At 41.6% G+C, this 17,803-nt stretch overlaps 1 protein-coding gene across 2 annotated transcripts in view; it reads left to right on the plus strand.

Moving 5' to 3' along the window:
- The first annotated feature begins 385 nt into the window (after positions 1-385).
- SDK2 (sidekick cell adhesion molecule 2) overlaps positions 386-17,803 on the plus strand; it is a 407,043-nt gene continuing 389,625 nt past the window's right edge. For both annotated transcript variants that reach the window (XM_087925011.1, XM_087925012.1), the window contains exon 1: positions 386-1,586. In XM_087925011.1, the coding sequence (XP_087781137.1) occupies positions 1,505-1,586 (82 nt within the window). In that variant the 5' untranslated portion in view covers positions 386-1,504. The remainder of the gene's footprint in view (positions 1,587-17,803) is intronic.

A 17,803-nucleotide genomic window follows, 5' to 3' on the forward strand; every position in this document is an offset into this window, starting at 1 on the left:
CCTTTCCTAAGAGGTCGGTAGGGGGCGTGCATAAGAGCACCAACGTGCCTACCGTCCCTGTCCTATTGTTTCTTTTATTTTTATTTTATTTTTTTCTTATATGTATCCATGTATTCATAACTATGTTTATACTTATACCTATTATCTTGTAAGCAATTGACAAATAAATAAATAAACAAATAAACAAATAAATAAAATAAAATAAAACTTAGCCCCTGGTCACTTCCAGCCTCCGATTTTCGCACCGCAGAAGGCAAAGGGACCAACTCAAATGCAAAACCTGCAGAAGCTGGCAGCTTTTCTGAAGGGATAGTTGTTGGTGGAGCGGAGGGGGGGAGCGTGTCTCTCGTACACCTTCGTGCGACTCGGGGGCACGTATCCACGCTCCTCTTAACAACAGCTCTGCTAAGCCGCACATCAGACCTGCGGCGTCTCTGCCTTAGCTGAGCGCGCGTCGGGCGCTCTTTCCGGCCTGGGCCACTAGGTGGCAATGCCGGCCTCTCTCTTTCTCCGCCTATCCCTGGCTGAGGTTGCCGCCGCTCCTGGCTCTGCTGATCCTGCCTCACTCCGCTGCCGAGCCAGGAGCGGGAGGGTAGCAAACGAAGCGCGCCCGCCGGAGAAGCCCTGAAGAGAGACGTCCGGGTGGCTGTCTTCCAAACCCAGGCTGGCTCGCCTTCGGGATGTCGGAGAGAGGCGAGAGCGAAGCAGCCCGTTGCCTCCCGCCATGAGAACCGCTCGGGAGGCGAGTTGAGGAGGATTCGGGGAGGGGAGAAAGCCCCCAGACCGGATTCCCCCTCCCCAAAACTTTTCGTTCGGCCCTGAACGCCAGCTGCGGCGCTTGCCGAGACAAAACTTCGCTCCTCCCTCTGGGATTTGGTAGGTGTGACGGTGGGTCTCTCGCTGCCGTTACCCGCTCGCTCCACACGGCTCTCCTTCCCGAAGCCTCCCAAGTATGTTTTGAGGAGCACGGACTTCTGAATAATTCCATTCGGACTTCTCCTTTCCTTCCTTTTCCCCCGCCGCTACCGATCCACCCTGTTGAGCCTCTGCGATCCCAAGGACGCGGTGGCGTCGCCTCCTTTCTTCTTCTCCGCGGCTGCTGTCGATTCTGCCCCGCAGTGCAGGATCGTTTTCTCCCTTTCCGCCTAGCCCTTTTGGAAGGATGGCGATGTGGGGTTGATGACCGATGTCGCAGTCTCCCGATCTTCCTCAGACTTTGGGGAAGAATTGATCGGGGAAGAGGGGTGGCCGGGATTAAAATCGCCCTCTCCCGGATTCGCTGAGCCTTCTTGGGAATGGAGCGAGTGTCCAAGGCGGTCTGGCCAAGAAGTCAGTAAAAGTGAGAGGACCGAAGATCGCTACCCCGTCGCAAAGCTTCCGGCCCATTTTGGAAGGCAATCAAGAGCGAAACACGGGATTATAGGTGGACAGATCTTTCACAAGACCTTCCCCAAACTCCAGAAGTTCTCTTCCATCCTCAGCCTTGCTCCGCCTCTGGGAAACCATGGCCGGGATTGGCAGCTGCGGAAGGATACTGTGTGGCGCGCTCTTCGCTCTTCTGGGCATCTCTTCGGTCAAAGGCCAAGGTAATTCGAGGGGTATGTCTGGTCACGGAGTCCCCACGGACTGTTTTTGTCTTTGTAGTTCGGGGGAGGGGGGGGCTGTGGGTGGCAACACCTAGGGGGCCTAAATGCCCGGGAGCTGCTGGATGGCAACCGACGTGATACCTGCAAATACTTCGGATGAGGGGTGCGTTTGCCTTTTTCCAAGGAGTTAAGCATAACGAAGTTGATCGATTTCTCTCCCCCCTCTCCTGTTTGTGATTGGTTAATGGAAGTGGCTAAGTGGATAAAAGAGTTCGTGAGGACCTGGGGATTTATGGCGACTCCCCCCACCCCATTTGGTCCGATCTGTGTTTTGACGGAGGTGGATGGAGGGGAGGGGAGGAGGGAAGCGATTTGTTTTGACGATGGAGGGTATGAGTGACGAACGAGGAGTCGTGGGGAAGTTTTGTCCCTTGTGATTTGCAGGAATGAAAGGTTTACTCAAAAGTAATCAAGAGATCAAAACAAAGTGTGGAAGAGAGAGAGAGAGAGAGAGAGAGGCAGACGCCAGACATTTAAGGAAGATAAAAGGATCTTTAAAAGATGTGTACATACACGGTGTGTATGTGATGTGTGTTGGGGAGTAATAGAGCAGAAAGAGCAATGCACAGTGTGAATTTGTGTATGAGTGTGTGTATGTATAGTGGATCTACACCTATTTGAAAATAACTGGTGCTTGAGTTAACAAAAAGGTGAAACAAGACAAGCCCTCAGTTCATGAAGAGAAAAAGAAATCTAAAATCTGTTGTTGGGGGACATCTCGATTAGAACCAAACACAATTGCAAAGCTCACAGTGAGCTTCTTAAGACTTAATCCGAGTAAGCGCGAAAACGAGTTATTTTCTACTAAAATACACCGGATTGGGCTGCGCAATTTCTGAGGGCGAGGAAGAACTTGGCTAGGCTAAAAATTGTATATCCCCAGGGCGGAAGGCTTTTTCTAAAAGTCCGAGCCGCCTCTGCCTCTGGAGAAACTCTGCGGTTTTTCCTTCGAGAATAGCGGCTGCTTTTTCTGAGGAGACGTGTTGGGGGGCGCGTGTGTGAGAGGAGTTAAGTGCCGTACTATGAAAGCCGGCAGCCCTGGGATGCCGAGAACTTCCCGGGGTACTGAATGCAACACGTGAAACAGCCCTTTAGAGATGTGTAGAAGAGGACCGGGGCGGAGAAAGACCCATTTCGGCCCCTCCCGAAAAAAAAAACCGTGGCTTTTTTTCCCTTCAGGATGAGGGAAAATCCGCCCGGTGCTTTTGGGGGGCGGGGAGGAGAGAGAGACGGGGAATCTCCTTCAGACGCGCGCTCTCCCTCGCCAAAACTAAAGCCGCCGCCGCGGTGCTGAAAAAGGCGGGAGTAAACGAGGTTGACCTGTTTTTCTCATCCCCCCCCCCCCGTGCGTTGCCTGGAGAGAAACGCATTTCAGGCGCCGCTTACAGGTGGGCCGGCCTCTAAAAGCAGCCCGGAGGGAGAGAAGTAGGGGGCTCGCCCGAGGGGCGTCGTTGAGCCTCCGCGCCTCAGGCTTCGCGCTCTCTCTCTCTCCCGCCGCCGCCTCTTCCTCCCGCGTCCTCCGCTTCGGCTTGGAGTGATGCGCCTGGTGGATTTGACTGGAGGAGCCAAAACAGGGGCTTCTCTTCTCTCTTTCGGAGGCATTCCGGCGGGCGGGGCTGGAGCAACGGAGATCTGCCACATTCTCTTCTCGTCCCCCGTCCCTCCCTTGAGAGCGCCAGTATTTCATGGCCACCGATATTGTACCCACAAACCGGAGGATCCCTGGAGCTCTTGGCACTACAACTCTGATTATATCCCAGTTGTTGTTGTTGTTGTTGTTGTTGAAGCGCTGGAAGGGTGGGAGGGGAAATACAGGTTGCCAAACAAATATGTGGACAGGGGATTGTCTTTTCCAGATCTTTTTTTTTTTTAATCCACTTGTTAAAAGATCTTTTAAAAGCATATGGTGACTTGCAAAAGGAAAGGGAGGGGGGTTGTTTGATGTCCTGCGAAAGAAAAAATGAAAATTGTTTAGGAAGGGGAGAGAAAATGAAGGAGAAAAAAAAAATAAGGCAGAGATTTTTTTAAAAAAAATATTTTATTAAATATGATATTCTTGGTACCCAGCATGAACCAGAAAGATTAAGTTGGCTACTTTCCGGAGTTAAATTTCATTTTTACCTGACTAATGGCCACAATAAAGATTTGATTTGTCTATAGGCCAATTTCTACAAGCACACTTTTTCTCTTCTTTTACAGTATCAAAACCTTGGTGGTCTTAAGACTTTCTGAGGTTTCCTTGCTCACCCCCCTCCCTCCCCCCCCTTGGGCTGATCTGATATTTGGTTAGTTATCCAAATGTTCGCTTTAAATAACTGGAGCAGGTTTTACAATGTGCATATATCTCATCCAAACACCTTCCTTGCTCCTCATTTTCTGTCTCTTGACCTGTCAAGATAACAATAAAGCCATGAATAGAATTTACAGTCACCAGGCAGGAGGATGGGCCTGTTTGAACTCAGGGAAACTGCTGGTGCTCGGTTCTTGGAGACCACAAGGAAGTTTGGAAACAAGGGAGGATCACAGGAGGACCCAATGAGATTAAAATGGATTTCCGAGGCTCCTTATTGCAAAGACTGGAAAATTTGTTACCAAAGAGATGTGTCGCAAAATGATACATAACTTCTTTCATGGTCCACGATTTGACCAAAAAAAGAATGTGGATAAGGAGGATGGCAGTAGTCTCAATGAATGAAAATACATGATTGGATTTGTAAGCCATGTGCTGTTTTTATTCCCTTGAATGTATTTTGCTGCTTTACTAAAATATGGCTTCTTATTATATGATTATATACTTATTTAAAGTAGTTGTCCACTCCAATGGGCTCTGAGATGCTACAGAACCTTAGCAAGTTTAAGACTTGTGGACTTCAACTCCCAGAATTGAAGTTGAAGTCCAGAAGTCTTAAAGTTACTAAGATTGGAGACCCCTGCTATAGAATGCCTCTTCCAGCAAACAATCATTTAAGACCTTTGGCAGAATTACCAGATCTAGGCTTCAAAAATCTGGACAGCCACTTAGATGGCAGTTGGATTTTTCTGTCTTCTGTTGCTATCTAATGATCCTCAGATGTTTGCATCCCAGTCCTGGGGGGAAGGTCAGGTAAATTCAAATATTAGTTGCTAAAATCCTTCCTCTCTTTCTGTCTCGTCCCAAATCACCAGCCACTATATTTGATACCCTTCTGTCCATTTTTCTTCATAGAGCTGGCTGGAGCCTTGTTATCAGTAGTATGAGTCAAATAAAGTATGTCATTGAGAAAAGGTCATTGGAGACTATCCTTCCATGACAGCCCATGAGTTGGCAAAGGCCACAAACTACCTCAGAACCTACTGATAAGCTAATTGCCTCTGGAATGCTCTTATGCTGTGCAGACTATTTTCAGTTACTTCTGTTATCTGAATGAGATACATAAATAGATTCCCTCTCTAAGCAGAGACAATTGATTTAGTTGCACTGACTAGCCAATGAAGCCTTTCAGACACATCATATGACGTGAAAAGGCAAGAGGAGGAAATGGAGAATGCTTTTGTTTTATGACATATTTTGGGGATGCAAGAGAGTTTCTCTTGTGCAGTTGTTCAAGGATATCCTCTTACCTTTGTGGTATTTGCATAATTTATATGTGTTGTGAATGAAGAATAATTCTGTAAGAATATTATAACTATACCCATATTGTGCTGTACGTTCACAAAGAGGGGGATCAGCAATTGTAATTATACTATTCACATTTCCCCTATTCCTTAGTAATTTCTGGGAATGTGCCTCTCTGATTTCTGAGGAAAAGGTACCATTTTAGCAATAGCACTTTGACTTATATACTGCTTCAATAGTGTTTTACAGCCCTCACTAAGCAGTTTACAGAGTCAGCATGTTGTCCCTAACAGTCTGGGTCCTCATTTTTGCTTTGCCAATAATGTCAGAAAATATTTAGAATGCATAGCCATCTCTATCCAATATCTTTGTGATATTTGGGACTTTATAATTAACACAAAGTTTCACACCTACTACAGATTATTCAATAATGTCACCAGAGTTTTAAGAGATACGCTATTTAACAGAAGAAGAACCAACTTTGGTTTCTTCTGGTCATTTTCCTATATGTTAATATTAGTTTGACCTGTAGAAAATAGAGGTGATAATACTTATCTCCAAGTTATGAACAGCTTTACCTGCTGATTTAATAGGTTGACCTTCGGAAAGAAACTGGAGAAAATATGACCATAGTTTTCAGGCAACAAACCTGCATGTCAGTTCATCTCCAATTTAAAAAAATATCAGATGGAAGAAAATGAGGGTGAGTAGGTGGGGGGGGGGGGTTCTGTCTGAGATTTTGGAGGGCTAGGGTCATAGGAGACAATATTGAACTAAATAGGCAAACACTTTCTCCCCGCTTATTTTAATAACATTATTATTTATTGTTTTATTCATTTTAATGTTTACTGGCTTTGTATAAGCTACCCAGAATTGCTTCTAGATGAGATGGGAGGCACATAAATTTAATAAACAAATACTTCTCTTCCCTTATTCTGTGTAGGAAGAGGGTGGAAGTTGCCACCTGGGTCCTCTCTGGCTATTAAACCATTTTGTAGCACTCAAATTTATCAAAATGTTGGCTCCTTGTGGATGGGGTCAGAAGGTTGACTGAAGAATGTTTAGCCATGTTATCTGGGATTCTTTGGGGCCTATGCATTATGATAAAGAGGACAGGAAATCAGCACCCTTGCTGATTTCTACTATCTGTGTTCCTGGCTCCTTCAGAGATCAAGGTGATCCTTCAGGTATATAGCTGGCTGATTCTGGGAGATTATCAGTTCTTATTTGGAAGAGGTGATGACTGCATTAGACCTTCAAGAGGCACTAAAGAGATTTTCCCTCAGTCTTCCTCATAACAATCCATTTGTTGAACATCTATGTAAAATCACTGGCAGAGGTCATCCATCATCTTGAGATGTAGTATTGTCAATACGCAATGATACCTTATATATCACAATTCCAGACCGTGCCAGAGATGTAACAGAACTCTTGTCCTGGTTTTTGGAGTCTCTGTTAGCCTAGATGCAATGAGAGGTTGAAATTAAATCTAAACCATATGGAGTTATTGTGTGTCTGTTTAGGTTTTCAGACTATTGCAATGTTATGTCTCAGTAGAGTGGCAATAACTCTGATGAAGAATGTCTGTGACTTGGGAGAACTCCTGAGTCATTGGATGGGCAGGAGGGCTTTTGTCCAACTTTGGCTAGTGCAGCTCCTATCTAGAGCACAAGGCTCTTGCAATCTGATGTCCTTATTCCTTCTGAATAAAACTGTAACAGTACTGTACTCAGTGAGAGTGCTTGGAAACCACCTGGGAATTATGATTGATGTAAACTACTGGTATTTACCAGGAACATTATTACACCCATGGTTTGCATGTACATGGGTTACTAGTGACCTATGGATACAATTCAAAGTGCTGGATTTGACCTTCTATGTCCTACTGTATATGGATTATTGCCCAAGTAACTATAATAACACCTACTACTACCTGAATAGGGCATCCAATACATCTCTCAGTATTTTACTTTTCATGAAGAAATGAAAACAATGAGGCATATTTAATTTCGTTGTACGAGATGCAATGACAATAAAGTAAACCAAACTAAAATTATTTTTAGTCAGTGCTCCAAACTTGTAGAATGGCAATTACTTGGACTTAAGCCCTCTTCCATCCCTTCTAATCTTCTGGAAGCTACAGCAGATGGAAGTCCTCTGAAGAGTTTTTGGAGAATGATTTATTATTGCCATCCTTACTTTATCTTGAATTTCCCTAAATTGATTTGTTAATTTTATTTGATGTTTGATTTGATTATAATTGTATTTTCATTATTACCAGTACTCTAACTAAGTTTGTATTTTCAAATTTTGATTCTTGTTTTTAATCTTATACTTATTATGAACATTCTGTTTATGGGTGGTTTTTGTAAAGCACCATGAATCTATATTAATTTTGGCAGTATTCCAGTAGAAAGAATGAATGAATGAATGAATGAATGGATGGATGGATGGATGGATGGATGGATGGATGGATGGATGGATGAAATCCCTGATAACTAAAATAGCTGTCTGAAATTGTCGAAAAAATGAAATTATAGAAAACTGCTGCCAATTAGCATAGATATTTCTGAACCAAATAGATCTAATGGTGTGAGCAAATCAAAGGCAACTGAAAACATCCTTTTTCTCCTTTGAACTAATGTTGATAAGGTATCTTTTCTTACTTGGGTAAAGTTGATTCTCTTTTCTATTAACACCATAGTGAGGTGAAAATGGTTCAGTTCCTATTTTACAGCTAGAAGAAATAAGATTCTCCAGAGATGTATGAGACTGATACATATGACCTATTCTAATCAGGGTTGCTCAAAATGCCTGACAATGGTTGTGATATCCAGTGATTCAAAATAATTAATATACAATATTGCCGGGATCTCTAGATGCTTTGAACTACATGTCCAATGAATCACAGTGTAGTCCAATATATATTCTCCACTTTCTGGAAGTGCGACTTGGGACACTGGGCTCCTGATTGCTGCAACATGAAGCTGCCCAGGTAATGTTTGTTGAAGACACATCCTTGGGACACAGCCCCAATTTTATAACCAACCAACCTGTTGGTGAGGCAGACTAAGGTTGGCTTCAGGTGATCCAGCATGAAGTGACATGCCAGGAGCAGACCTTCCTGACAGACAGTCTAGACCCTAGAGTGCATGGGCAAAGAATCCCGAGGTGCTGCTTTATGTCAGGAGCAGTCATCTGTGGAGTTCCCCTCCTGGCCTCTGTGCCTCTTTTCCCTCAGTGCTGTTCTGACTGCAAGAGATCAGCTTCGGTAGCCATTTTCTCTTTTGAACTGCTTGTTCAACCAGTGATCTGAGAGGACGGTTGCTCTCTCAAAGGAGAGTCCAGACAGCTCTTTGTGAAGCTGTAAAACTGGCTTGCCGATTCCTCTCTCAATGTCTGTCATTGAAAGTATAACTGAAAGGACTCATCTCTAGTTCTTCAGTAACTTGTGCAGCAGGAAATTCGTTTTGCAGGGGCTATTGCTCTCAGGGACACTCTGGTTTCTCTTCCAGCCATGGCTAAAACTAAGAAATCTGACTTATGTGTCACTGCTTGAAATTATTGGAGCATCCTTTGGTTTTTGTTTTGTTTCAGTTTTAAAATCAGAATATCCTACTGAAGGTGAGATGAGATGCTTTCTTCTGCCTGAAGCTGGATGCAACTTTAACTGCTTCATTTAACCCTCTTCCTCCCCAAAGTAATAAATGTAGGACAACAGATGGGAAATGCAGTCAGTTGAAAGTTCTTTTTTGTCTTGACTCCAGAGCGCCTTACCCAAGGCCATTCTGAAATCTCTCCAAGTGCCAAGAAAACTGTTGCTTGTTTTCCACCTATTCATTCCTCTAAGAAACACATCTATCTTTTTGACATTTTTTTGCATCCACGCCTTATCTATCAAGAGGTAACACTTCAGACTGCACAGAACCCTTATTGTGCTTGTTTGGGATGTGCTGTTCTTGGAGGTGCAAGGGAACCATTTTCCTCCTTGCTTTTCCAAAGAGAGGCGGAACTGGAATGGAGGTGGTGGAGGAAAAAGAGAGACAGAGAGAAGCAAGAGGGAGGCAGAAGTTCAATGTTCAAGTTTTAACTGCTTTTAGAATAGGACAGTTTCCAACGAGAAATTCAACAATGGGAAACCATGCATGATATGCCATGCAACAGACAGATAAGAAAGAAAGAAAGAAAGAAAGAAAGAAAGAAAGAAAGAAAGAAAGAAAGAAAGAAAGAAAGAAAGAAAGAAAGAAAGAAAACCATTGGTAAGGTAGAAACAAGCAACCTGTTGTTCTTCAGAAGCTTTGGACTGAATTTTGATTGGCTCCAGACAACATAGCCAATAGCCAAGCATTATTTATTGTAGTCTACTAAATATAAGGAGCATCAGCTTGTTGATCTGTAGTTTAGTAGGTCTGGGAACTTCCTAACTTTCATAGGAATGAAAATGTTGTTCAAAAGCTTATATCCCATTTTGGCTTAACTCCGGTTTTCTGTAATATTCAAAGTGTGATTAATTATGATTAGTTTCAAACAATTCAAATTCAAACTATGTTTAATAAAGCTGGATTGCTTAGTATAGTCAGTTCCACATTGGTATTAAATGGCAAGACGTAGTTCTAAAAAGTGAGTAAACAAAATGAGGGTATGGGAGCTCAAAAAAAGGACATGGTGATGATTGCATTTATCGGACAGCCCAGCTGTGAATTTGTAGCACCACTAAGCCATAATAACCTAATCATTATAGGATGATTACCACAACGTGATATACCAAAATGTAGCCATCAGATTTATGCATCGTTCAAGCATTGTGTATCACGTAAATAATAGTGTGGTTTTCCCTACCCTGGAATTCTCGAGATGTGTTGAGCTTCATCTACCGGATATGAATTGCAGGAATCAATTCTAGCTTGTCTACAAGTACCAGGCATAACATCCAAATCCCACAATTGTTTGTTCAACCAAAAACTCTTACACAGATTTACATGTACAAATATGTGCTTGCAATCATAAGTCAAATAAACGTGCAGCCCAATTTTTGAGTAATTTACTCAGAAGAAACAAATGTTACTGTATTTAGTATTCACAGTTCTCTCAGGCAAATTTGCAAATAATCTAGTAACCCAATTCCTGTATTTCTGTCAGAGAGATTCACAAGGAGCTTGTTCTGAAATATCCTTATAGCAGCTCTTTGGCTTTTCAGAGGGAACGTAAAGTTAGGACTTTAGGTCTTTTTTTTTTTAATGTCTATAAAATGAAGGTTCTGTTATTCCTAAATAAGCAAAAACTGCAGGTTTAAGGGATGGAGAATAGATGATAAAAGAGATTTAAGCAGAGTAAGTAGCATGATAGCTGCTGTCTGGCCATGTGCTGCAACACTTCAGTATAATGAACACTTTTGGATTCCTTCACTAGGAACACTACATCTTCTATAGGAATTACTCCAGTTGCTGTGTGTGCTGCCCCCTCCAGGTTGCAGGGGAAAGCTGCTTGAGGATTCTCTCGGCTGATAATGAGTCTTTGAATTACAATAGCTTTTAATGACTTTGAAGCTGTTGAGGAACAATGTTTGTGCCAGAAGGAGCCTTGCAAAGAAATAAAGGGAAATAAAGGCTTTCCTTTGATGAGTTCAGCAGGGAACCCAGAAGACAAGAAAGAAGAGAGAAAGGCAGAACGGCAAATGTGCTATTTTGTTCCGTTCCAGTGACCTTGGCATTGTAAGTGCTTCAGCATCTGCTTGCAGTTGCTCTCAGAATAAAATGCCAATTCTTCACTCAGGTGTGGATCACTTTCCACACATGGCTATTAAGTTCCCAGTTATGACTCACCTTGTTTCTATATTTCAGCTCAAGGGTAGGTAACTGCATGGGGCATTTAAGCGCTCTGAAATCGCACCACCGACATTCAGCAGCAAAATGGCCAAATTTCAGAGCAAGGACCAATATATGTTAAGCAGTGCCTTGCTAGCAGTGAAATGCCAGTGAACTGGATAGGTTTTCTCAGTGGCAGCCCCTATTCTGTGGAATAGTCTCCCCACCACCCCTGGTATGAATGACCTCAAGCAAGATAAGGCACTTTTGATCTAATATGCATTTGATTCTAAGATAAGCTGTTAGTTCAAAAGCTGTCTGTGATATTTAATTATAATTATTTAAGTTTATTGCCCGCCCCACCTCCAATAGACTCTTTTCATAGTGCTTATACTAATTGTTCATACTGTTTCATAATCGTTTGCTCATTTGTATTGTAACCACGTTACTATTTTAATTTGTGCTGAGTTTTCATATTGTTATATCTTTGACCTTGTGGTACATTCTGCCCAGAGTTTGCCAGGTTTTTGTTATAAACATTGTAAAATAAAATGCTGTAATGAATGTCTGTAGCTATTTGAAAGTTCAGAAGGCTGACTCAGCCCTCAAATGTTGCCTTCCTTTGCTTTGCCTCCCCCTCCCCCCCCTTTCTGGGACCATCGTTCTATGATTATGGGAGAGACTCTGTTCTTTCCTGTGGTTTAGAATATCCAAGGCACACGTATAACAAGCCTACTTCCTCTTCTCTAAATTTATAGCCGCTCAGACACTGATTAAGGCAAAGCCTTCTCAATGCCCCTGGCTCTAGCTGCTGCCTCTTCTTTGCACCTAGGCTATAATTTCTTAGTAATTTAAGTCCAGAGCATAACAGATAAACTTGCAATATATTTTCCAGAAGGGCTCTGTGTCAGAAACTATGATGGTCTCTTTGATTGATTCACTCGTGCTTGCCGAGTTCCTTTTTCTTCCTTACCTGATTTTTTTTTAAAAAACTCCACTGGCCTCGCAGTCCCTAGCATTATGCTTGCCCTCGGGTGTTAACTACTCTGTTTCTCCTACAGATTTCCCCCCCCCCTTCATTTTGCAAGTTTCCATCTCTGCTGACTGGGTTTAAAATATGATTGTTTTTTTAGAACGTTAGTCTATAGAAGGAGGATTAGCACAAAAGCATTTCACTGTGGACTTGTAGGTGGTTGAACAAATCACATTTATGTGTAACTATTGCTGCGCTGTTGTGCATTGTTCAGAAAATTTTAAAAGCACACGAAAGGAATGGGCGAAATGGAGGTGTATCTTGGAAACTAAATTCCTTAGTCTAAAAAACACACTTAGAGACCTGGGACTTTAATTAGATGCTATAGGAAACATATAGTGCATTTTGGATTGGAGAGTGGTATTTTGCAACATTCATTTTATTTATCCAATTTAGGCTCCTCCTGATGCCAAACTGACTCTGGGTGGCAAACAAGAAAACCAAACAATATAGAGAACAGCAATAGTACAAGGTAATAACAAGGTAAAAAAGAAGAACGGGGTAAAAAAAAAAAGAGAGATAACAAGAACAGATGGTGAGTCTGGCAAGTAGCATTGACACCTATGAATATATCTAATGAGCCCAGAAATCCTAAGCAAGGCTTGGGAGACCATCCAGTACTTCAGAGCCACCCAGAAATGCTATCAAGGTTGGAAGCCATACAGATATGAGCGGGACCTTGTTTTGGAGGGCAGGCAGAGGCCCAGGGAAGGCACATTTCCTGGGTCTCAAAGAATGACAGTGTTGAATTGAAGAGACCCAAAGCACACCAACTCTCTCTGCTTGTACTGGATAGGCAGACATCACAGGAAGGAAATGTTCCCTCAGATAACCAGGCCTGATGTTGTTCTGTTTAAAGTTTTGCATATAGTCCTTGACTTACAACCATTCATTTAATGGCAGTTCAAAGTTACGACACTGAAAAAAGTAACTTATGACCGTTTTTTCACACAACTGGTGCTGCATCCCTGTGGTATTCAGCAGGTTCTGACAAGATCTGGAGAACCAGTAGTGGAAATTTGGAGTAGTTTGGAGAACCGGCAAATACCACCTTTGGCCCCGTCCCCATCTATTCTCTGCCTCCCGACTCCAAGCTGATTGGCTGGGTTTTCTTTTGTTGCCCTGCATAGGAGAACGGAGCTGGAAAGCAGATTAGTGGGGGTGGGGAGGGAATGGAAATTTTGCAGTATCTTTCCCCTGCCACACACACCAAGCCACGTCCCCCAAGCCACACTACACCCACCAAGCCACGCCCACCAAACCGGTAGTACAAAAAATTGAATCCCACCACTGCTGTGGTCACACAATCCAAATTCGGACGCTTGGCAGCTGGCCTGTATTTATGATGGTTTCTGTCTTCCAAGGTCACATGATCACATTTAGTGCCCTTCTGGCATGCAAAGTAAATGGGAAAGCCAGATTCACCTAACAAGCATATTACTAAATTATCAACTGCAATGATTCACTTAATGACTTTGGCAAGAAAGGTCATAAAAAGGGCAAATCTCACTTTCTTAGCAATGGAAATTTGGGGCTCTACTGTGGTCATAGGTTGAGGCCCAGGTGTACTGTTCATAATCAGTACCTTGAAGCATACTGGTAACCAGTGCAGCTCACAGGCTGTCCCATACTGTAGGCATATTAAGGCATGCCCATCACTGCTCCAAATACTGCATCCCAGATCCATTGAAGTTTTCAAATGGCCTTCACCAATAGCCAGAATGCAGACTTGCAGGATTCAATAAAACAGCTGCACCTTTAATCCAGAATGAAGTGTTTATATCAGGGAAGCTGCTTTCTACAGCCATATAATCTTGGAAGCAGATGTGATTGCTTCAACAGATTGTAGACTGCATTGCGTTCACATTTCTGTGCTTTCCGGACTATTTTTTTTCTACTCAGAACTGAAGGGCTGCAAAGCCTAAACATATAGATGTCTCCTCGATTCATGTCTTCTTCATGTGAAACACATAATATATATTCCTTAGTGTTTGGGTTCACTCATCACTCAAAAAGTTTCTCATGTGCAACTGCTAATCACCGATGGACAACACTTCAGCAGTTGCATTGAGAAGATTTAAATAGACATAACCGTCAATCCACCCACATTTTGGTATGGAGACAGCCTGCAATTATACTTTCCTGCTCTACTTCAAAAGAGATGTTTCCTAGCTTGCTTCAGCACAAGTCCAGCTGTGCACTTCTCCACTGTAATTTAATTCAATCTAGGCCTTGTCTGTGCTCTTACTTGTAGCTGTGTATCTGAAGATTGAAATTCAGACAGCAGTTTCTTAAGCTGGCTTCATTTTCAGCCTTTTTTTGGGATGAAAGGCGAGCAGTTTACGGCTACCATGTGCAAGACTGACCTAAGTCATAAATTATAACTTAAGCCTGAATAAACAAACTTCATCATGGTTTAGGTTTACGTGAGAACTCAGCTTTTCTATGATTCCATGGTCTCCCCCCACGCCTCATTCAGTGAGTTAACTGCCCACAATTTGCAGGGATAAAGAACAGAATACCCCAAATATAATAAAGTCATGTTAGTCAGACAATTGTTTTTACAGTACTGGGTATGTAACCTGCCAATTATCAATCAATCAACTAAGACATTTTACACAGACTGGGGGGGAAATTGCATCTATATAGCCACCATCCACTTTTGACCCTTGAGATAGCAATACGATTTATATACTGAGGTGAGCAAAAGTATTCTGAACAAATAGCTTTTTAGATTAAACTTGAAAAATAGTATATGAGGAAACAAAAGGAATATGTAAATTGGCAATAGTTATTTTGCATTTCTCACATCTTCCAAGGCCTGTTGCAGTGGTGGTATTCTACCGGTACGGCCCGGTTCTATCGAGCCAGTAGCGTCAATGAGCAGCGGAGACTGAACCAGTTCTCTCCACCACTCTGCTATTGGGCCCACCCGCCTGGGCTCCCATACTCACCTTTATCCTCTGAATTTGAAGTGCAGCTGCTTTGCCATGGGGCAGCTGCTGAAGCAACCAGGAGAGTGCAGGCTTGCAGGAGGTGATTTAGAACACCTCTGCACCTGCGCAAAGTACGCGTTTGGGACACGGACGCACACAAAGTGTGTGCACACATGCAAAGCATGCCCACCAAGCCACACCCACCGAACCGGTGGTAAAAATATTTGAATCCCACCACAGGCTTGTTGGTTTTCAAGGTTGATGAAAAGAATATTATCTTTGCAAAATTGTTCTTTCCTTGGTTTATATTCCAGCTCACATAGCAATATTCTGAACAGTAAGATAATTGTATATATTTATTTTGGGTCCTCACTGGGGATTTATGTGATACTACAAAAAGTCATTCCAATGTAGCCATAGGATTGCATGGTTAGTAATTTAGAAGAGGAAGCAGAAAGTAAAATTTAGACACTTCCCTTCCTTTTGACTTCTCTCCTGACTATTCATGTTATTTACAGCCAGCCAGAGTGAAGTGATGGTATCTCACTCATTCTAATAGAATCCAAATGAACTCAATTTCTCTTTCCAGCCTTAAGCATGGATTGTAAACCTCTGGTAAATAAAATAAGGCTTTTGAATGGAATTGCAGACATTCAGATAAATCATCAATTGCTCCTATTATGGGTTTATTTTGACTGTAGCAAGGGAAGGTCATGTTATTTCCTTGAATTGATTAACTTTTCCCTAAATTTTTCTTCACACATTTTTTCTTTGCACATCTTGTCTTGTTTTTTAGTTATTCTTAAAGCTTCATCCCACCATCAGATTGCATTCTTCCTTCCTGTATGTTACCATGTTTTGGCCACTTGTTAGCTATGCCAACAAATGCCAGTCCTAACAGTTCAACCATTACTATATACCGGTATTTCCAAGCTATTATGTCAAAGCTGAATATGATTAATTCACTTCATACTTTTGAACATTTTATTTGCTCTGTTCCTCTTCAGATATTTTTTCCTTGTTGCTTTCTGGATGATATATTGGAGGACAGGGGGTTGTTGGTTTCTCAAGTGAAAAATAATAATAGCCACATGATGTGGTCCACTTTCTAAGTTAAAATATTGAGTATAAATGCAGCCTAAATATGTATGTGCTTTTATTAAATAACTATGACTGGATACAGCTACCAGATTTGCCTCTAACATTTCAACTGTTCCCAGAATGAAGCACTATACAAAACTCAGCTGGCATTGAACACATGTAGCTAACAAAGCTCTGGGTCACTTAAGGTATATATTGAAGTTTAAATAAGAGTTGAATGGATGTAATTAAAAGATATAAAGGTGTCATACTCCAATTAGTAACTACAGGAGAAAATTTGTTTAATGAGAAAAGATAATATGAAATTGAAACAGAACAGACAAAAGTATAAATATAATGATTTGAATTGAGATGAGATAATCAAAATTAAATTGAGAAAATTAAAAGAAGGGAAAAACTATATAGAAAATGTAAAATAGTGTAAGATATGGAATAGAATACGAAAAGGAGCATGAAATTGTGTTTTCTGTCTGTATAAAGAAGTTCAACCCGGGACCATGCTATTTTCAAAAAAGATGTTTTACTTGTATTTTGTATGTGTGAAAACCCAAATAAAACTTTATTTTTTTAAAAAAAAAAGCTCTGGGTCACAATTACCCTATGTGAAATAAGGCAAAATAAGTGAGGTTTGTAGCTGAGAAAATCTCAGATTATGATTACTAATTTTGATTTGAGGTGGCATCCATCTTAAAATTTCTTTATTAAGGAGGAAAGTGGTAGACTCGGAAGATAAAATTTGATCCTGTAATGAATTCAGGCCATTTTTTTAAAAAAATCCCTTCCATATGATTGCATCTGCCATTTAACTCTATCAATTCAGTGACTAGAAGTTAAATGTCAGCATATTAAATTAAAAAAGAAACCCTTTGTAATCCAAGTTGTACTTATTTTGGCTGTATTATTTGGGAAGATGTGAGATGTTAAGAATATAGGAGTGTAATGTGTTACTACAGTATTACTGCAAAAATATCACCCCTTCCATTGTATATTTAAAATACTTTCTCCTATTTATGGCCTGGGTTGGCTTAAAAAGTTCCAGCTGGGATTACTGTTTCCAGAAGCCTATGTGTGGGGCTGTATTTTGGGAGTCAGGAGTTAATATAGCTTGTATTTCCCTACAAAGTTTGCAGCCAGTGTCTTTGTTGCATGATCAGCTCTGCCAACTATAGAAAGGCTGATCGATAACAGCTTGAGCAGTAAAGAAAATAGGAACAGAAGAATGAAAGGGGGGAAAAAAAGTCAAAAAGAGAAAGCCGGTGTCCTAATGGATCATCTTAGGTAGAAGTAAAAGGTTACATTACTTGCAGTGGTTTATATATAAAGTTGAAATTACAATCATCAGGAAGGAGCACAGAGTTTAATTATAGTAGAGTTAGCACTCCGTAATTATTAATTACTCAGGACAAAAAATAACTTATTGATTAGGGCTGATTGCTAATTATCTACTGAGAAGTGCAGTGCTTATCAGGAACTAATGGTGTATATGTCTTAATCCCCAACTGGATTAATTTGTTAACCTATCCTTTTGTTTTTTGGCAGGCTGGACAAATTTCCAAACAAAGAGAATATAACCAACCAACTTCCTTCCTTCCTTCCTCCCTCCCTCCCTCCCTCCCTTCTTTCCCAGATGGCCAGTGGTAACACATAGAATGGCAGCCAGCCAATAACTAGCCTATATTTTTCCTTTT

Source organism: Pseudonaja textilis, chromosome 2 (genome assembly GCF_049901715.1).
Source record: "Pseudonaja textilis isolate UNSWEBS1 chromosome 2, rPseTex1.2, whole genome shotgun sequence".
Taxonomy (NCBI): Eukaryota; Metazoa; Chordata; class Lepidosauria; order Squamata; family Elapidae; genus Pseudonaja; species Pseudonaja textilis.